The 23,020-nt window shown below is 38.9% G+C and overlaps 1 protein-coding gene across 4 annotated transcripts in view; it reads right to left on the reverse strand.

The window, feature by feature from the left end:
- Positions 1-23,020, reverse strand: part of LOC150103913 (homeobox protein extradenticle-like) — a 366,269-nt gene that overhangs the window by 47,993 nt on the left and 295,256 nt on the right. For all 4 annotated transcript variants that reach the window (XM_090396591.1, XM_090396592.1, XM_090396594.1 and 1 more), the window contains one exon: positions 6,422-6,672. In XM_090396591.1, the coding sequence (XP_090252717.1) occupies positions 6,422-6,672 (251 nt within the window). The remainder of the gene's footprint in view (positions 1-6,421; positions 6,673-23,020) is intronic.

Raw genomic sequence — 23,020 nt, forward strand, 5'->3', positions numbered from 1 at the left:
TTCCAGTTCTCTCTGTTGGTGACTTTCCTTTTTGTTTCTGCATAGCCATGTGATCCTGTCCATGATCTTATATCTTCAAGCTATGTCCTTCGTTTTTTGCCTCTCGATCCTTTTCCCATAATTTTTCCTTCTAAAACTGTCAGTATCCTCTGTCCTGCTGAACCTCTCAGTACATGTCCTGCCAATCTCTTCTTTCTCTGGATCATTTCCTGTAATAAAGATCACTGTGTTCTCATTCTCTGTAGGACATCTGTATTTGTCACATGTTCTGTCCATGGGATTTTCAGAGCTCTACTATAGCACCACGTTTCAAAGGCCATTATCTGCTGTCTTACTCTCTTCTTGAATAGAGTAAGACAGCAGATTTTTCATCACTGTCTCACTATAGATATTAAATAGATTTGGTGAAAGGATACAACCTTGTCTAACTCCTCTTTTTTTATTTTCACTACAGAAGTCTCAGAGTTAAACAGCTGCATTTTCTGTTTGGTGTAAATAATTTTTATAATCATAAGTACATGATCTTATCTGTCTAATTTATCTAATATATTGAACATTCTATTATGTTTTACCCGGTCAAAAGCCTTCTGAAAGTCTATGAAGCATATGTAAATGTTCCTATTTCTTTCAAGTGATCTTTCTATTAGTATTTGTAATTCCAGGATAGCATTAATGGTTCCCATTCCTATACTGAAGCCTTTCTGTTGTTCACTGAATTCAGTTTTTTAATTTTTTTCAGTTTCTAGATGAGGGTTTACAGCTCATGCTAACCTTCTGAACATTGGCAGTTTCATTTTACAGAAATCATAAATATCGTCGAAAGTCTAAATCAAGATTTAGATTAGAACAAGGGGAAAGAGAGAAAAGTCTTGATTTATATAAAAAAATGTTTTAATAAAGCGCATGAATACGATTTCAGTCCTCTTCAGAATCTTCTAAATACTACAGTGGCACGACAACTCATGTTGATTATTTTGCAAGTTTCGTACTTCTCCATAATACTGTCACTCTATGAAACTTCAAGTCTCATGGCAAACGTTAGTTTGCTCACTTACTGCATCTTAAGTAGTTGAGCAACTAGGGAGCGTTGAAAAGTATTTCAGTTGTACATAAGATGGAAATTTAGATTTCCAAAATGAAATAAGCAACTGGATATTGGATACACTTTCTAAGGACGAAATAAAAATAAAGTTTATCAGTAGGTCCGATTTGTGTATCGGTGCTCTGTTATAAAGATAGCTAATAAGATGAAAATACTTGAAAGATAAAAAATGTAACGGTAACAGAAAAAAAGGATTGGAAACTCGAGTTCTGTTTTTGCTATATGTCCGGTTATTTATTCTCATTTCGACAGCATTAGGCATTCACACGTTCTCCCTCTTCAGAAAGAAGCCATGGTTTAAGTGTCATTATTCATTCAATATATGGAGGCAAAAAGGTTACTGCTAGTTCATTCATCGAGTTTAAAGTAGGGGGGGAAGGACCACTCCTATCTGCGTACAACAGTTCTTACGGAAACTGTCTAATTTGCCGAGATTATCTGTCAATGTCAATTTGGCTTGCGACGGAATATTTAAAAAGCAGTGAACAAAGGCTCTTATTGGGCTAAACATGACGTAGAACTTTTCTTGGTTGAGTATCTGAACTGCGTTTCCATCATTAACCAGTCCACACAATCCGTTACGCAAGCAGCGAGATAGGTTTGAGGTGCAGCAATCCCTAAATCAAGATACATAATTGTGACTGTTACCCAAACCGTCCATTAACATAGGACACAACTCGCTAGGGGAAACTGATTAGAGCCGGTAAATAGGCTCCAGATGCCGCTACTTGATACACTTATAAGGCTAATATAATTACCCCACTGACGAGGTGCAAGTCATCTGCGTATGGCTGCGAAGAAAGGAAGAGAAAGATGCGCTTTGCAGACGTCGAAGTGCACCTTAATCTGCAGGCCCGCCTCAAACGTCTGCGGCTCACCTTCTAAACACCGGTACAACGACGAATATTTCACCGAAACTTCGCACTCTAATAACTTGTGGCAACTTTAAGCACAGTCCAAGTAGCGAAAGTGTGCCCCTAATCAGATTTAGGAAGTCGGCGGTTTGGGCGCGAGCCGCCGGTAATAACGTTTCGATTTTCTGCTGTAAAATCTGCTATGAAATATTCAAGCCTTTCTCCCCTAAGTAGCTGCCTTACGATAATGATATTAAGTTGGTCCCAAGATTGATGGGACCTCGGAGAGTTCGTGCAGGAGAATTATGATTACCTCGCCGGGTCCGTGGGGAGACCATTTTTAATGAATTAGCCAGGCAAGCGAAGGCCTGCTTGATGATGTTATAAAGATGTACAACAGCGCTATGATTAGGCTTCACGTCACAGGCAATTGGAAACGGAAGCCGGCCGCCGAAAATTACCTCTGGGCGGCAGCTTGTTAGGAGAAGGGCATTAAAAAGATGAGCTTTGAGTACCGCTGTCATGTCGGCCGATGTGGTCATATGTCAGCCTTGACCCCGCTGCCGATAATTTGACAGTGTGACGGGAGGTCATTGTTGTCGCTATCCAAGTGGTCATCCAAAGCGAGGCGGCAGGTAATCCTTAATGTTGCATCGATGGCGTCGGCCTCATCCAAATAGAACGATTTTCGATGAGTTTTTTTTTTTTTTTTTTTTTTTTTTTTTTATTAACGAAAACTTACATCAGAAATTGGACAGCTGACCCACTGAGGTTCGCTGAACAGAAACTAGTCGGTGGACCAATTTGGCTGAGTTTAAAGAGCTCTGTAAGCTCTAACTGGTCTTTAAAGAAAAAAAAAACTTCCCGAAGTATATAAAGTAGGAAAGAAATATAAAACCGTTGATGTCGATGCAAACCATTTAACCTGCAGGCGGAAAACTAAGAAAGATGAGTTAATAACATGCATTTTAGCAACTTTGGAGCAGATCCATAATAATTTGAAGCACTCCGTAAAGCGCACACACGCACAGACGGATGACTGATGCACTCGACTTGGAATTATATATGTTTAATTAGCAGGTGATACGACACAGAAATCTCCCTGTCAGCTGTGTCAACTAGGTAGTCCTAATGCTGGCAGGCACAAATGGAAACTTAACTATCCTTTAAACTTGTCGAATGCCATGAAAGAGTAATGGTGCAAGCGTGATAAGTGTTCCAAAGCGAGCCATTAATCGCTTAGAGTTTAAAACGGCATGGAACGAAAACTTTGATAAAGTGCATTACAGATATAACTAAATGACAGATTAAAAAAAAAAATCTTTCCCATATGTGTCCGGTTTTAGTCTTTCCGTGCCAGCTTGTTCAGCATACTCACAGAATCATTTGAGAAATATATATACAATATTTTTTTGAGGGGGGGGGGGAGATGGATGAAGTGAGTGATGTAATCGCATGCACGTAGGGACTGCAAGGTCACTTCACCCCAATGTGTGCAGAACCGTGTGCGATTTTTCCCCTGCATCCCCAGAGGGTTATGAAGATGTCCGGCACGTGCCACCCGATTTCACATAGCTCGGTGCCCTCTCGTTTTTCAGCGATCACGTAGATGGCCATTATTGGCACACGACGATCGATCTCTTTTCACCTGAAACACCTCTCGACAAGTCCCAAAGTCGGTCTCGAAATGTACGCCCCCTAGCGGACGTTTTGAAAGTCCCGGCTGACGGGATCAGCTGGCCGATGGACGACATCATTCATCCCTGGCCCTCTGCGGTCACCGGTGTGTCCTAAAGCCGTCCGTGATCCGTCTCTGGCAGATCCCGGGCTCAGTCGTCTGACAAGCTGTCACTGTTGGGGGCTCCCCAGGACGGTGAACAGATACAAGGAGATAAGTCGCCTCCCCATCCGTCGGTCGGAAAGTAGGACTTGGAAATGTCCTCTTTCACTTTGTTGTCAGAAAGAAAATTTAAAGGCTTTCGAGGTCCAATCTAAGATACGGGATGATTGCTGGAAGCCTCCAGCTAGATTTGTCTTGGGCCGGATACGGCTTTGCACAGAAAGAACAGAGAAAGATGTGCCAAATAAAAGGAAATAGCACAGCGCTGATCAATACAAAAGGAATGACAACATAGACATATGTGTAGAGAAGCAGGAAAGGCAGGAAGATGGTCTTCTTTGACTGGAAAAGCATTCATGCATATTACATCAAAATCACTGCCGATCTCTTCAAACGTGTAACGAGGCGAACCCAATAACTGCACAAGTATATGAAAAAATCAGAAAGTCGAGATAACTTGAAAGGGTACGAAATTTGGCTTACATCAGGTGTAAAAATCCTGCATGCACTGCAATAGGAATTCATAGATGGGGGGGGGGAAGCTGATCCTGAGTCTTATTAGGACTGTTAAATTATCATTTGACAGTATACAAAATAGTGTTATGGATTGCAGCCATCAGAAGTATTCCTGAAGAGAAAGAAAAGTAAGCTCATTGTGGCTAATTATGAAATGAGGACAAACCTGAAACATTGAATGTCTCAGATTCATAAGCAGGTCAGTTTTCTGGAACCAGTTTCTAAACTGGTTCTACAAAGCTGGCATTTATATCTGCTTCCAACATATATAGAATTCAAAACAGTTTCTAATTATTCAAGTAGTTTTCATTTCAAGAAAGGGGTGGAAAAATAATGACTGATATTTAATACAAGAACTACACCAGACAATCACTTAAATGTTTATATAAACTTCAATTATCGTATGCTGCATCAAAATAACTAGAATGTCTCACTCAGCAGTTTACAGAATATTCTATTTTATGTTATTCATAAAATAATAATTCAAGAACTAGGCCATGGATCGTAATATAAATTACCACTTTTTATAATTAAGATAATTGAAAAATAACTTTTTTTTTTTTTTTTTTTTTTGGTAGCTGGAGATTGTTCTGATTCACCTAATATGCCCTAAAAGTTCAATCGTGGACAAAATTTAAATTTTGCTTCTCAATTTGACTTAGGATTAAAAAGAGGCATTGCGTAAATGTTCATCACGTGAAACAGTTTACTGTACTCATAATGCCATTTTTTTTTAAAAATTCTATTCCCATGAGAAAAAATTTTGAATATTGACGTCTCTACATCTCATATATGATTTCGTAGTGGAGTCGCTATACTTTCATAGATGAGAAGGTTTTTGTAGTGAAAATTTTAACTCGGAGAAGCTCTATAAGCTAGTATAAGTTGGAAATCAAGAATAACCCAACAAGGATAAAATCATTCTAACATTTCGAGAGTTAGAAAAGTATTTTAACGTTCTGCACCGCCAATGCTGAAAGTGGAATTCGCTGCAAACCAAGAGTGTGTGCTAAGCAGGCAGAATTAGTGTAGCGCTCATATCTATGTTGCTGCAGTAACAACCTGCCATGTCGCTTATCTCGTCTCCACCACAATCGCTAACCTGAGCACGGTCAGCGACACAACTCCACCGTCCCCCCCCCCCTTTATCCCATTCCCTCCGAAAAACTGTTTCACCTTGCACAAGACTGAGGGTTGAGCGGGTGATTGATGAGGGAGTCTAATTGCGGCCAGTGGCCAGCGCAGCCACACTTGGGTTAGCCTGATCCCATTAGCATACAAATTGGTGTGTGTAAAGCTAATTAGATGATCCGGGAAAGTGCACAGAGAACGCTGGCTCCGCTAATTACTACCTTGTCCAATGGTGCGGCATCAGGGCCTAGTCGGAGTACCCACCAGAACGGGGGTCCTATCGACAACGTGGCTGAACAACCTCGGCAAGGTGCTGCCTAACCGCTGTGGTCGTAGCACTACAAGCTGACGGAGTCACCGGTTTGTAATCGTGTTTAATATGACGTAATTAGCGTTTGTGGTCAGCGGCCCGCATTACGGCTGCCAGTGGCAACAGAGTAGATGTCGGTTATACTTTCGTTACTGAACACATGCACACTTCGCTGCGAGAGAAAGAGCATCAGAGAGGAATGCATATTAGATAAAAGTTAAAAACCAAATTAACAGCTGTCCATATGCATTCTGCAAACAAGCAGACACTTGCGCGGCCTTATTCATGCAAATAGTAAACAGCTAATTAGCAGCAGACAGTGCACAGTTGATACGAACACATTCAGCAGGGAAAAAACGTACATTTGGTCGAGTGAATATCGGTTTATCAGAAAAAAAAAATACATGATGCGTATGATAAAAAAATATTACTATTAACAACAGTACAAAAATAGAACAGTGTTATGATGGGAATAAATTCAGGGCACACAGGAAATATATTTTCAAAATTAATTTTGGTTACCGTAATATAATATGGATGAAGGAAATGACAGATCCATGACTCTTACTAATGAGACAGAACTAAAATATGGAACAGTTTCAACAGGTACACTCACAACAGGGGATTTTCTAGGCATCCAATTACGTAAAATTCAAACAACTACCTACCTGTTCGTATTTTTCTAACTCTTGGTGGTAAATTTGCCTGATTTGAGCAAGTTTAGCTCTGTAATCTGAATGCTCGATGGCATTTTCTGGTTGACCTGGTCCTCCAGAAGCTGCGGCCGATGCATTAGCAGCTGCACCGGCACCACCACCTTTTTCGGGCCCCGCTACGCCTTCAGCTATCAACATGTTGTCTAACCTCATCAACTGAGGGTCAGGAGGCTCTTCTTCTTGTGTGTTCCGTAAACTTAACACTGAAACATAAAAGAAAAAAAATACTTAAATGTTAGGCCAATACACTAGAAACTAACTGATAAAGGTACTGAGGAATTTAGATATGCTTAAAACGAGATTTTTTTTTTTTTTTTAAAGATGTTTTTCGCTTTTTCACAGAATGGGAGGGAGAGAAAGGTAATTGGAGATGAAATTTACATTCACTTTTATGCAATAGGGAATTTGTTGCGCTGGTGTAGACTGGTTGGAGGGGGGGGGTTTACACATCTTCTTTGCACACTATACCACTCTATTCAGCATGACAGATGCAGCAACAGTAAGGGATTAAGATATGCAGATGAAAAGTATGAGGCATGCAAGACATTGCGATTCGATAGTTCCCATTGTATGCATGAACCTTATAATTCCTCTTAGGAGTTCCATTCACTTTTAAAGTAGGGGGAGGTTGGAATTTGTAAAAATTCTCCTCTTCGAAGGGAGTGTTTTTAGGAGACGGATCGCCAAGCGGCAAACCGTTACCGATGATAACAGTGCACCAAGCGAGTGGGTGCAATTTTGTTCTTTGGATGCTCGGCACGTTTCTCCTTTCAACAGAACTAGTAGCAGCGCACACACGACATGTTTCACGAAAGGTACGTCACGAAAGTAGAGCCAGGATAAGTCGGATGTTTTCGATGTTACTTCGCGCCTAGTACCTGCAACTTCACACATCACCTCATTCGGTACGTGATGCGTTTACTGACGTATTTATTAACTCATTTGTCCTTGCACGGAGACACCCACTTTTCGAGGTAAAGTTCTTCTTAAAGGTTGCCAACTTCCGCTTGTAGTTGAGTTTTCTTCAGATGGAATACGTAACTGCCTTTCTCTCCCCTTGATAATGCACACTGTGGTTAGGGAAAAAAAAAAAAAGAAGAGGTATTTCAGTAATGGAAAATGTTAACGCAAGAACTTCCGTAATGAAAGATACTGAGCGACAAAATATAAATCACACAATTACGATTTCACAGCCACGATACTACTGCACTGTTGTTCATCAGGATAGTTGTTATACAAACACAACACAATGGAGTCTTTTTGTTTCATCTAACAATAATCACAACATATGCAATAAAATGTCCACGTTTTCCTGCTCTAATAATAATCACTACATGGATTAAAATGCTTTTTGCTCTCACTAGCTGAGAGCTGATAACCAAGGCATTCAGATAAATATGTAGATCACGAAGATGACTTTTCTCGGACCAATTCAAAGCGATGCATTGAGTTCATAGTTATGACTCTTAGGGAAATCCCTAATGGCTACTCTTCTTTTCCCCCTCTTCTCCACGGTCTATTTACCTTTTTCGGAACAGTGTAAGGAGTGATTTCTCACAGATAAACTTACTAGATGCAGCAGTAACCTATCAGATCCACTTCCCCGTTTCACTCCTACACCCCCATCTGACCCACGTGTGCCTACCCTCTCTATCTGTTCCCTGGCCATGGGTGGTCGGACAAATTGATGGTGTGGCTGTCCCTCTGCCAATCTCCCGGCTGCAGCTGATGGAGTGATCCTTTGTTCCTCGCGATAAGGAATTTCTCAAGGGAAAATGGTTGCTGCCAAAAAAGTAATAGCGGGGAAAGTCATTTCCTAGCAAATCGCTGGAGGGGCATTAAATCGTTCTCCCTTCTCCGGGCCCGGCTGATAGCATGAGCCGCAATGAGGGCCTCGTCGCAGAACACCGAGTGTGGATCTTGACTCGACTGTGACACGGTGCTTACGACTTGTAGGGGAGGAAGAGAAGGAATGTTCTGTTTCAATAACAAACGACGCTCGGAGCCGCTCATGGTGAGAGGCGGGCATTATTTCAATTGTGCCCATGTAGAGGAGCCTGTTCTGGTGATTTCACAGACTGTGATGTCGAAGCCATAAGTTCGTGTCCTGTCAAAGCAGACAGGACTAGGCTAGTGCACGAAATGAAGCCTGCGGAACGCCAAAAATGCGAATGACAGTGATGGCGATATAAATGTCGGACTCTTCCCCACCGCCCCGTACATGTCAGGTAACGCTTATACGAAAGCGGAGATCCAGACGAGATGCAACTTTAGCTGCAAGTTTTTTTTTTTTTTTTTTTTAATCTACAACGACTACACCCTTTCTTTCTGTTTTTCCTTTCCAAACGCAAGCCACCCCCCCCCCTTCTTTCTGCCCCATCCGGGCGGAATATGACAGCTCGTTGGGAAACTATATGTTAAACGCGAGTCAGAAAAAAAGTAATGGCTAACGATGATTGTACGTGGTAATAAAATTTCATCACGTACGAAGGGAAGTTAAAAGAATTATTGACGTTATTAGCTGGCCTAACCCCATGTGTATGTGCATTAAAAAAAAAGAAAAGAAAAGAAAAGAAAACAAATGAAAACAAACTCATTTTTTCTGCGATAATCTTAAGTTTGTAGTTTGAGGCAAGACCTAAGGTTTCAAAATATATTAAGTATGTATTCAATCCGCTTTAATATATATATATATATAGTTTCGATATTATACTTAATGTCTGCCAATTAAAAACAAAGAAGTTCGATTTCTTTCAAAGTGATCATTGCCTTCTATCACCAGCCTAACCAAAAATTAACTATTGGCAATTCCATGTCGGATAGTATCAGTAAATTGGCATTCCTAGCAAGAAAAAAATAAAATAAAATAAACAATTTCTTTGAAGATTATTTCTTCAAAATTCATTTATCTGAACTATTGGCACTGACGATTTCTTATATTTGAATTCAATATACAAACTAGATAGTTAAAGGCTCAAAACATTAACTTCAGTTTTATCTCTCAGACGTCTAAAAATGTCAAAAGTGCTTTCTTTACCTTGTAATGTAGATTAACACTATTATTAAAGGATCTTATAATGAACAATCAGTATGAACCAAAACTATGCCGAAAGAAAACATCTTTAAATAGATGATTGAAATAATATACAAATAGTACTTGGTGACGATATAATCAGACGTGTAAGAGTTTTAAAGTGGCTCTACGGTTTTCACGATGTATGAATATTCATAGCAACTGACGACAGTCCTGGAAAGCCCTTTAACTACTAGAAATAAAGAATTAGTGACTTGTTTAGGATACAATAACAAAAGACCAAGCATCTGTATACACCGAAAAAAAAAGTTGCGATAGGATAACCGGAGAAGAAACTTCACCATGGCATCATCTGCACACTAAGTTCGACTTCTGAAATTTTTGGATAAGCAATATCCCGCTGTCTCAGCGTAACTTTTTTTTTTTTTCCTTCTTCAATTTCAAAGAACATTGAGAGGCGAAATATTTCGCGATACTAATGCAAGTAAGCAAACTGAGGTGATGGATTTTTTTTTTTTTTTTTTTTAAGAGTAGTCTAAAATCGAAGTACGACACTGGGTTTCCTTAATTTCGATCTCGTTGCTGACTAGCTTCGTAGTTACGATGTAATTAAGCCTAACACATCAGTTTAAAAAAAATGCCAGGCCACTCTCCACCCCAGCTGCTTTAATATATCCTTAATCATTTAACGACAAGTGACATTAAGTGATTTTTAGCTGGTCTAGTAAGTTTTATGAGCTAAAAAAAGGGATGTGTTTCAATTTCGAATCAGTTATCGGTTCGTGCACACATGGGGAAGAGAGGGAGGAAATACCTGAAATTGAATACAATGAAGGTTATGAAGATTATTTTCGCAGATTCCTTCATATCAGTTCTCTTTAATGGAAGTCGATTAAAAAAAATGCTCTACTCATAGTTTCGACGCCTGAAGGACGTACAGTTTAGAGGGTCGATGAATAACCAGCCAGTTCATGGCAGGTGAATTTCACAAGCCTTGCAGTCAAATTGTACCATCGATTAAGGATAAAATGGGATCACGTTAGTCGTTAGTTATTTATAACCTTTTATCAGTTTCCGTTACTCAGATGAACAAAGACATTCACAGGAGGAAATAACTTATAGAGAAATCCATTCTAAGAATTAGCCGTGAGATGGCAAATTTCGCACACACCAAACAGAAACTGTAGAAAAAAAAAGAAAAGAAAAGAAAAAAAGACGCTAAGGAGAAGTTATATTTTCATCACCACACACACATTATTATACATTTTATTCCATAATTAGATCATCTTGCAGAAAAGTATGAAAAAAGGCATTCACAGGAGGAAATACCTGAATATAATATTGTTTTAAGACGTATTTAGCAATTCTCTACATCTTTTTGGTGTTTCAGCTATCTACATATTTCGCTTTTGAAGATTCATGACAACACAACGTAGTTCATGATTTTTTATTTAAAATCCGACTTCGCAAAATTTCTACAAAGGTTTATATATGATAGAATTACATGGTTCTATCATATAGTGATGTTCACATGATTTTCATTCAGAGAAAATCAGGTGACTACTCGATAGAAAGCTCTCTAAAAAACGAGCTTCGAGGAGCAGCACGTTTTCCTAAATGTGGAAAACTGTAGCCAGGGAGATGCTCTTGTCTTGCAACCTTAATAAATCTTAGGTTTTAAAAATTCTTAAAATCTACAATGGTAAACATCCACGAGATTGCCTTGATAAGTATAAACAACTGCGCATGTGTATATTTTGCTGGCCTTCATAATGTCAGCGTAAGTTTCTGACGAAATACGGGAGATGTATTGCTTACTAGTTAATTTGTTACATTCTATTGTCTTTATAACGTATTCCGGAAATTGAGAAGGTAGGCGTTTTTATACAAGTGCGAAATGTGCACATGATCACGTTGACAGAAAATTGGTATCAGAACGATCAAAAGGTGATGTAAGTTGGCGGAAAGATTTACTGGTTGACTATCATATTTTATATCGATAGATAACTAAAAAATAAGATGATGCTCTAGAAATCAATATCACTATTATATAATGGATTCAACATGGAGATTCATTTTATAAATAAAACTGCGCATAAGGGGCGTGTTGAAAATTCGTAATTTGTGGTCTCTATAAAACGGAAAAAATACATGAAACTGTAACTATAAATTATATAGCAATGCTTCGTGTTCTGTAGGTTAGATAAAGTATAACTATGATTTTGCCATAACTATTTGTTATGTTAAACTGTAATTATACAATTATTTATCATCACAGGAAAAAAACGATATCATTGAATCCAATACAACCGAATGACTTCGGCTAGAAGAATATCCGAATTTGACATTTCGGAATCTTTGCCAAAAATTATCACAAATTTCGCTATTGATTTAGATCAGATAAACCATAAGCCGCATAATGACATGATTTTGTATGATTTTCAGATGCTTTTCATACTTCTACAGGTCTGGAAAATAGTACTAACAAGAGTACATTAGACTTTTGCACATACGGAGAGATTATTCATCTCCAAATGGCATGGTATTTTAATTTCTTCTGCATCTAAACACTAGATGAAATATATATACTTCTCCAAACTACATGAAAGAGATATGTTCTTTAAAATTATTGTGTAAAACAAAATTAATTACGCATATCGAATCGCATTTGCAAAAACATAAATAATACAGTACTAGAAGTACGCAGAACAGCACTAAATTGTGAATTAAAAAGTGAATAACCAGAATCGTCCATACCAGTCTACACTAGTAAAGCTATTCGTAAATGGGTATGCAAAATATGCATGAATCTCAAGGAATTAGGCTGCTATGTAAGCTCAGTTTCTGGAAATGTCGTTTGGAATTAAGACTTAAGCAACTAAGGCTATGAGGCCAGAGATTTCATGTAGGTTAAATTGTGTCCGTTATCTTACCTTGCGCTTACCTTCCCCCCCACCCCTCTCAAAAAAACTTTTGAGAAAAAAAAATTAGTTTCGGTATGAGAATGGCTAACTCAGTTTCAGATGAAAAATTCCTTATGAAAGGTCTATGCATCCCATTCTGGACTAGGACGTTAATGTAGTACTTAATTTTGAACAGGGTTGCAATACAAGGTCTTAAGAAGTATCTGAATCGATGCAATTGCAAAAAGACCAAGAAATTTACAGGACTGGAAGTTTTTTTTTCCCAAGATTCCTTTTGCAGTAAGGGCTTTAATTCATGGTTTGTACCGCTGATGAGAACATTTATCGAAATCTGTTTTAGGGATACTGTTCGTCAATTTTCGTGTAATGGACCGAACATCATCAAATCTGTCTTGCATTTTCTGTTGGTTTGAGCTCGAAGACTTCACGTTCATATCTTCAGATGAGGTCGCTCCAGAAATTTCAACGATTTCTCTTATTTCGGTCAATTAATTCGAAATAAATTTCGTCCTTTTCCTGCAGTTCTCATATCTGAAAGTTGTCCAGAGACAGTGAACGACTATAAAATCTGCGAACTTTTTTAAAGTAACCACTAGTAAGTCATACGTTTCGCCAGCCGTTTGTCAATTTTAAAACAGTTTAATATAAAACCATGTTTCGCACTTTCAGACAAACTAAAGTTCTTCAAGAAACCAAACATATTTATCTTTACTGAACTACCACAGGAGATTGATAACTAAAGGAAACAAGCGATCTATGGTTCAACTTGCTTAAACTTGTACAGACATGCTCTGCCCTGCGCGGCTAATACCAAATAAAGGAGATTAGTTTAATTGGTTAACTAAAGAAGTTCCAGTACTGGAACTTCTTTAGTTAAAACGTTATATATATTTTGAAATACTTCTTAAATATGGCGAAATTTAGCGATCTGAACCCGGACCAGTAAAATTTAATACATCAGTTATGTTAATACATGAATTATCAGAAAGAAATATTAGTGTGTAAATGTTTAAATAGAGAAAGTTTAGGTTATTAATATCTGTATCCTTTCCCTCCATGAACACATTACTTGTGGTCAAGATGATAAACTGCAATTTCAGATATATTCATAACTTTACTTTTATATAAATTATATATAAAAATTAAAACTACTGTAGATAGAGCATAATACAAGTCTTTAAATAATAATAAAAAAGAACTTGAAGAATCTGTTGCATCGACAAATGCAGAATTACGATACTAAGCGATGAAATTGTCTGTGGGTAACAAAAGTGTCAAGATTAAAAAAAAATGGTGATTTTTAAAAAATTAGAATTTTTTTTCTAAAGGAAACTTGACAGGTAATCAATAAGCCAGCAGAGTACTTATTAATCGAGGTTCATAATGTCCCATTTATTTTTCCTTTTTTTTCTCCCATCTTTTATGTAGGGCAGCTTTTAATTGAGGGAAATAGTGACACTTCCGTCACTAAAACATACAGAGGTCGAAGAAGGTGAACGCTAGGTAATCAGCATGTCCAATGCAATGTGACACTTCCAGCAGAACCACACTTCCAGGCTGCCACACCTTTCTCTCTTCGTTACCGATGCAGACAATATTTATCGGGTGCTGGTCTGCAGTCGTCATCTAAATGTGCACACCAACAGTTCCAGTTAGCCAATGGTCCTTACTGCGCTTCTGCTAAGGCTGGAACTCCACTCGCGTGCTCGGTACCATTAAAACCATTTTCGAGACTGGCTCTGCTCCCAGCTCTGCCATTAGAGGCCTCATCAGGGCAGTCAGTCTGCACGAGCTTTCCGTGGCTCGCATGCTAGAAGAGGCACTTACTCAGAGTTAGGACGAATAAGCAGAACACATTAACAACCTCTTAGTTCGCGGGTCAACTTGTTCTCTAGATTTCCGCGGCAAATTGCTTTTTCACTGAAACTTACTTCGCGGACACCAATTCCAGATGGAGAAGCACGGATTTTGTCACTCCGTGCTCTTCTGCACGGTTCATGCTTTGCTTTATAGTACTGGAGGCAGAAGATATTCAATTATATATAGAAAAACCAGTGGAAATAATTAAATAAAGAGCCTTCATAGATTTCACTGGAAAAAATAAAATCGACAAATACACTAAGCTAGCTAAATTAAGAATTAAAACAAGAGAGTAGCATTCGGAGATGAAGGTTACGGTAATCGAGTTTACCCACGTCCACCAAAATTGCGTTTAGATTTGAATATGGAATTTGTGTACCGGTAGAGCAGGAAGATGTTCGAGAAGGTCAAGTGCACCCAGTGAAATCATCGCAAGAGAGATGTTATCCTTCTAGTGTGCATTAAAATCGAAATCCGATTATTTCGATTTTAATTATTGTTTTAACAATATTAATTTAACAGCATTTTATCTTCTTTCACTGCACTAAATCGTCAAGAAAAATTAGAATGAACAAAATAACAAGACACTTTAAAGAAATATTATTTTATTCCAGGTGTTTAATTCAAGCACAATGCACGGCAATGAAGACATCCCTCGATATAGACAATTTACAAAAATTAAATAAGTCATGTCGATTAGAACAAAACAAGGTCCTTCTGTTTAATTATCAACCAGTTCTATTTCAAGATTGAGATTTCACAGTTTAAACAACCGCCATAGGTAGTCAACCAATACCCTTATGTGATTTAATAGTCTGCAAGGTAAGGTGAGAACTTTTTAAGGCAGAAAACGGCAGTGTAAGTGGCTTATTAGCTAAAATTATGTTTTCATCAGAGAATCTAATTTCTCAGATATTTCCACTTTTTTGAAATAGTCCCAGAGAGACAAACTAAAATCAAATTTACTAATATGAAAATCAAAGGACTGAGGGGGGAGTATGCTTACAATAATCTCTCTTTCCACATAATGCATATATACAGAGGGGAACGTCTGTTTCTCAGAGAGGATGTGCACGGACTTAGACTGGATAACTCAGTCTTGGAGTGGGAGAATGAATAAAGATATTCCTTCTAATGTGGTAGATATTCACATCTACACGTCTAGGATGCGATCCGTGAAAACTACATCCAAAATTCGGCGAAGATTATGTAATTCACTAGAATGTGATTATTATTAGTAAAGGATACAATTTTCGTTCCATTAGTAACTCGGTTTCAAGTGATGAAAGAAGCTTCTTAAGAGTTAGGCAAGAATGGCTTGCGAAATAACCGCGCACCGTAGGTATTTTAAGCTGACGTGCATAATTCGTTGCCCTTTCATTTCCTGTTGCAGATCTGTGAGAAAAAGCACAACTACCTCACACTGCTGCCTGACGTCCACGCCATTCATGGCAGTTCATAATTAATGTAGCCGGCCAAGAGACCTGTTGCAAGGGGAGACAGGATCGTTCATCACCTGGTGGGCCCCACCCACCCCCTGCCACCAGTTCGGTACAACTAAAACCCCACTGAAATCAATTGGCAGCACGAAGCGGGCGGAACGCCTAGGCCCGATGATAAGCGGCAAGTGACAGCGCACGCACGCCACCAGCGGCCAGCTAATTAATCTGTTGCCTATTCTAACAAGGACCATAAATCAAATTCAAAGCAGCGCAGTCCCGTGACCCTACTAACCCACATTCGGAGCTGTTGTTATCCTGGCCTCCCGCCGTCGTCTGTACCTACTATTGTGAAAAGGATGTAAGCAACGGGCTGATTGCGATAATAAGTCTATAGGGGTATTCTCAGATTCCTTCTCTAGTCCAACTACATGACAGCCATCTTTCTCTCTCTCCCCTCACTCTCTCACACAGAGACGGTATTATGTCTCTTTCTATCAACGTAATAGCGTCTGCATTTTTAAAAATTTTCCACCTGTTCCACTCTCCGTATCGTTCATCCTTCATACTACAACAAAATCTAGTCAGAAGCTAGTTCATGGGTTGCCAAAAATAGTACAAATACATTGTCACGTCACTGTCTCTAATCAAGAGATACAATACACCTTATTTAAATGTTAAAATAATCATAGTGGCTGTTTGCGTTTAATCACATGTGAACAATATAAATATGGATAGACGAGACGAGATTAAACTCCGCCCATTATTTTATAGATCTGTTATGTTTTGCGTCACCAAGTTAAAAATTAACTTTAAATTCAGGTAAAGCTTAGGGAAAGCTTTGCTTCAGGCTATTTCTTAAGTTTATAAGAAACACGGTCCTTTGGGCCATGTTCTTTCTTATGAACTCTAGAAATCTGTGAAAGTATGCGATTTTCTTTTAAGTCCTGCTTAAATTAATTCTTACATCTAAAGGACTCGCTTATTTTATACTCTGAACACTGGGTGCGTCGTTCATAATGTACTGTGAGATGATACTAACATGCTGACGATTACAAAATCCTGGAACAATGTATCTATGATTTTCCGGGTGCAGAGGGGGGGGGGTATAAGAAATAGCCTTTATTAATTCAACAGATAGTGGCATTGTGTGTGTTAGAAACATTTGAAATCGCAGAGTGGAGATCAGTAATGCTATGGGATAAATACACACACGCACGACAAAAATTCGTTAAGAAATCCAGTTGCGACGCAGTGATCCTTTTTTACAGTGTAGCAACTCCAAATATTCCAAATAGCTACATCTACTTTACTGTTTTCATTGGAAGAGATGTATATATATCTTCCAGTAAAATGCAGATAAATAACTTAACAGCTTTAAGTGCATTCCTCAGCTGTTAATTGTGCCCGAAGAAATGGCCGTTTGCTGCTTACTTCTGGATAGAATGGGCTATTGAACTCATTATAGTATGAGAATCAAAATCACGCGAATCTTAGGCAGAAAAATGTCCCGATACATAATCGTACCACTGAATTTTAGAATGTTCATTTTGACATCTAAATGGCAAATATTAACTGAGGAGGGATTCGTCGTATTGAAGTTTACCGAGGAGGGAGGGGGGGGAAGGGGTTATACTAACATTTTCAAGTATTTACAACTGCTAAGAACGATAATACGTTTTTCATGCTGAACAATTTAAATTAGAGATTACAAAGTATGACACAGTCGAGGTAAGAGTGAATAACATATACGATAGAAGGGAAACTAAATGTTAAAACACCCGAGTACATATTTTTTTAATCCCATTCTATCGAACGCTTGATCTAAATAAGTAGTTTGGGACACATGCAACAAAGAAAACGAAAACTATTGATTATTTGTTGTTTCTGTGAACCCCTCCCTTGTGTTTTTAAAGGCTACCAAGCTTTTACGATGGAAACATGAAATAGAACTTTGCCAAACGTCTGATGCCGACTTCAATTGCTTCACGAATGGAGACACTCCAGCATGTTCCTGTGGGGGAATAAAAGGCAGGCAATAACAGTTTAAAACGTGCAATGGCACTTAGCAAAATTTAAAGCGTCCTCCAGGGATAAATAAGATTCGAGAATGAGTGCATATTTGAATCAAACAATAATAGAATCCTAGAAAGAACTAATCGATTATTGGATATTTTCGTGGCAAGAGATGATGAGAGGGGGATGTTAGGGGGGGGGGGAAGAAACACACGTCTTTAAAGAAATGTAGAATTTCTTAGCATTTCTGTCACAAAATAACAAGCCGGTATTGTAGTTCTCCGATCAATGCTCACAGTGACACAGAAGCATGCAGCAGTATTTACAGAAGACAAGTCTGACTACGCCATTTACTGCACATGCATTGCGGCCTTTAAGGAATGTTGTAGTGGAAGAGACAAGTGCCTCTTACTGTTGCAAATTTTCGTCCTTATCTTTGCATTTGCGATTAAATTTGAGATGATTTTGAGATAGCGGCTTTGGTAATTGAACTCCCTGAAACAGATCCTTTACGTACAAGAATATTAGCATCAGATGGCTATCGTGGAGGCCGGGCAGCACATTCCTCGAATGCGTTAAGGTTGCAAAACCGCTAGACAGTGAGTGAGAAAGAGTAGTCGGTATACGCAATGTAAGCGATTACTAGCCAAGCAGAGTCAGTGAGACAAGGGAAGAAGGGGGAACAGGCAGAGCTGGCGAGAATGATGAGATGCCGGGACACGGATGCAGGTGGCGGTGGTACGCGCGACTGGGCACGTGGCGCGCGGGTCGATGTTGAGAACTGGACAAACAAAGGGCGCAGCGGGGCTTACGATATGAAATAATCATAGTGGTGCGTTTGCTTGTCACTTGCCATCAAAGGAGCAGAGAGATGCGTGTGCAACCATCACGTATGCCTTGGTGACAAGCCAGCTGACGATATCCGATAACACGCGCTAAGGAGAAGGCCAGTAACAAAAAAGTAACCGGAAAAAAAGAAAATAACGTACAAACAGTCCCTCCGAATTACAGACCTTTTATACATACGCTTCTGAAATCATTACTACAGTAGCCACGTGTTTCCAGACAGAATGGATATTTTCCCTAATTTTCATGGAAAATTAGTCCGAACAAATAGAAAAACAAACAAAAAAATTTAACAACTATATGAAGGTTATCAAAAACTTCGTAGATTGACAATAAAGATTATTCGTTGTCATGGCAACGATCACTTTCAGAGAAGACTGAGCATCTCGAAACATTTTAAAGGTAACTGTTGGCCTCCAAAAATGACTAGAAATAATACAAATAAATGATCATCTCAACTCTTTAATACGAGAGCATAAAATTAAAGTCTTTAAAGGATTAATGATGAACAATCCGTTAAGGACGTTCATTTTATGTCTCCCAGGTGCAGTGAATAGGGAAGGTGTCATAGGCGTGCCTGATACGATACCAAATAATTAGTGATTTTCGGTACTAATTATATGCAGCCTAGCATGGTCTGGTAACTTACATAAGAAAAACATTTAACAAATATGATACTTCAGGGATGATTTTTACATTGACCCAGCATCGACACGAAGGATTTCTTTCAAAATGTGGAAGATCCTCCTATTCTGATATCACATTCGGAGGTCTTGAAAACATAAGATCTTAGAGTACTTGAAAAGTCTGCATTCGTAGCATTCAAAATATTATCACAAAAATTTGTATTAATAGAATTAAACATCTATTTCGGTCGCGCTACAAAATAATGCATATAGAAATATATCATAAAGACAGAAAATGACGTCTGACAATCACGTGATTTTTTTTATGCATTGTCACACGTTTTGCTCACTAGAAAGAAGGCGAAACTAGTTACTAGTTTAACGTTTACTATGAAAAAATCCGTCTAAGAACTTTTAGAGAGGAATTTGTGCGAGTGTGTGAGAGCAATGCTGTCTTTCACCATTTAATCTTGGAGGGGTGTTGGGATTGCAACATTCAAGTGTCATTATTTATAAGAGCACAGAAGGCCGCCCGCATAGAAGACATATTTTTCACATCGCAGGTCTTCGTGCCAAGATGACAGACGCTCTAGCCGGTCTTCCTGCCTGTTTCCTTTCCACCCAAGCCAGTTGTATGTCGGAGTCAGACAGCCAACAGAAGCTTCAACTATCAGTACGCGGTGGTGTCGGTATAAAATAGCCCCTTGGCGTGCGAGGCAGCTAGTGCTCGGTGCCAAATTTTTATAAACAATATCCGGTGGCATTTGAATCCACTGATGCTCCGCCTGGTGACGGGCGAGAGTCCTCCAAGTTTAATCTATGCCTCCATCAATTCAGAGCGAGCCTGACGCACGGAGAGTCTTGAATTTCAATGGCGATAATCGGGGTGTAATGACGGCCAGGAAGCAACAAGGCATGAAAACCTGCGACCATGGAAAATATGTTGCACCCGCTATCTTCGGACGCTCGCCGAATTTAAATAAAATTCCCATCGCCGCGGATATCTTTCGGCGCTCCGACTTCATTGCTACACCGCTGTAATGTTCGCGAGGGGAGATGCGGTGCTGCTGCATCCTAGCTTCACTGATGCAGAACCTACGGCGGGCCTGGCTGACTGGCTGCCGACACGGAGAGCCCTCCTGCTGCCTCGGCCCCAACAAAGGAAGGAAGGCGCGCGCGAGAGAGACACAACGGCCATTAGAGTTGGAATACAGCAGGTCTGCCAGAACGTGGCGTTGATGGAGTTTCTGGAAGACTGGAAACCGTGAAGATCTCGGCCTTGTCCACTACGCTGATAATTCCTCTGCTTCGGAAACCGTAAAGTTTTTGCAGAGTTGGCGACTGCATCAATAATCTTATCTCTTTGGGGATGAGGCGCAGGAAATCTTATAAAAGTTTTATGGTCTTGGAAATTCAGCAAAGCCTCTATTTTCGTATTTTTCTTTCTTTCCTGCTTTTTTTTTTTTTTAAAGGAAATTACAACTCAACATGCTTTCTTTTCTTTACAAAAATGACCGTGAATCTTGTTTTTGTCAAAGAAATTCAGAAACGTATTGAACACAATTTCCAATAGGCACATGAAAACCATTTAATCACCTATAATAAACTTAAATGAGCATTTATTACGATTGTATATGCCATAAGATCAAAGAAATCAAGTCACTAACAGTGAATGCCTTCGAAACAGGCAGGCACTATTTTGAGAGCAATTTTTGTTGATGAAGTTAAGTCGACCAGACTTTTCAGGAGGATCGCATTACTTTATTTTGATAACTCAGAAGTTTGCCCAACAAATCTTTGAGCGATCAATCTTATGTTAGTAGAATAGTTCTAGGATTGTAACAGGATATTATGGTTAAAGTAATTAAGGCTATGCGTATACTGTCTTGCAATTTTTAAGGTATCCAAGGCTACTGGGTGTTTTCGGAAGCAAAAATTGATGTTTCGGGAAGAGAAATTCCCACAACTTCCGCCTGACACCAGAAAACTATCTCCAAAATTAGAAGAAATTACTCCATACCATTACGGGATTCGAACCTAGTTCTTTCCATCATAATCAGACACCCGTTCAATACTGAAGAAACATCACATGTTTATAAAAAAAAAAAAAAAAACTCCATTTATATAAATATTAAAATAGACAACTTAAGTCTTCCCAAATTTCTTCCGGATATCCGCTACTCAAGAGATTGTTACTTATTTTTTTTTTTTTTTTTGTAACTAAGATATAATCACATTTTAACAAACTCCTGATGAGGAAATTTCTTTCAATAATTACAATCTTTAAGATGAAATACTTGATTCAGTGAAAGGATAACTGCTTGTTCATATTTATCTGTTCAAATGAGAAGCACAAGCAACACTATTCTCACGTATCTACAAAGATGAAAAACTATACTTAAAATATCATTCGGAATATCTGAAAATGAACCTTCTCGGAGAATCTCTTGGAATTAGGAGTGATAACGATATAGGTCATTAACAAAACATCTCAAAAGACATCGAGGAGGTTCGTTAAAGGTACAATTAGTCGAATTTTTCCTCCCATTAACACCACTAAGCAGAATAACGAAGTTAGCCTATTTTGTGCTAAAGAACCGCAATGCATCAGCCAATCAGAACAAATCGAAGAAGTTTGTAGTGTGCAATCAGAGTTCCTACAAGGATTGCCACTTCGAATGAGTGACTTGGATGGGTCAAACAAAGTGGGGAAATTCACGAAAAAAAATGTAAAGAGACAAGAAGAGCACTTAACATGGAAATGTTAATGGATTTTGTAATAGCATCCTAGCAATCACCCTACTTTCATCATCCACATTGTGGTTGTTCGACAGCCTTACCAGCTGTCACCCCAACTCGTATCATAAGAAATCACCTGTGTCCAGAACTGTAAGGGACACGTTTTATCCCCTGGCGCCTAAATCTCCGGACAAGGCCGTGAAATATGTCCAACCGCTGGCGCGCGCCTACCGGAAGTGTCATGATGATTTGTGAGCGCTCTAAGAATGCCCTCTCCCGGGAGGTGGAGGGAGAAATGCAGGGGAGCTAGTAGTGTGTGTATGTGTGTGAAGAAAGAAAAAAAAAATGCTGAAAAATAACGTGACGGCTACAGCATCTGCTGTTATCTATCGAAACCACGTAGCAATAAGGTTTACAGTGTTCAGATAGGATAGAACTTCTACGTTCTAAGAATCTACGTAATATACTTGGAAATCCTCGAGAAAAACACACGTATCACTGGTAGAAAATGGGTGCGAGGAAACATCGCCGTTGTTAACGCATCAAGTAAACGTAGAAATTGAAATTCAAAGTCCAAATAGCGAGAGCAGGAGGAATGAGTGCTCTCAAACATTGAGCTGCACTGGGAAAGCTTGGGTACTGCTCTGGAAAGCTTTAACATGGACAACGAGTGATATATTTATGTACTGAGGGAGATCAAAAATAAATAAAAAGCAGGAAGCATGTATAAATCAATAGATATTATAGAAAGCGTGAAAGTCTAATAAGATGGTGGAGTATTCCAGTTCAACATTCTCCCTGCCCCAAAAAGGTGTCTTATTCTTTCTTTTGGCATAACAATTAAGTTATTGGCGATACGCCAAATTTATTCAATAGGCCACAATTTCTGAATTACCATGAAAAAAGAAAGCTGTATCTGTACGTGTATTTTAACAAGTCATTTGTTAGAGCATGTTTTCGACTAAGGGAGCTGATACAAGAAAGAAAATAAATAAGCTCTGCCAACTTGAAGTGTACTTTTAAAGTGTAAAGCATTAAATGAGAGTAATGAGTTGAAAAGGAATAAA

Source organism: Typopeltis vanoorti, chromosome 8 (assembly GCF_054136105.1).
Source record: "Typopeltis vanoorti isolate ZY-2024b chromosome 8, IOZ_Tvanoo_1.0, whole genome shotgun sequence".
In the NCBI taxonomy this organism is placed as follows: Eukaryota; Metazoa; Arthropoda; class Arachnida; order Uropygi; family Thelyphonidae; genus Typopeltis; species Typopeltis vanoorti.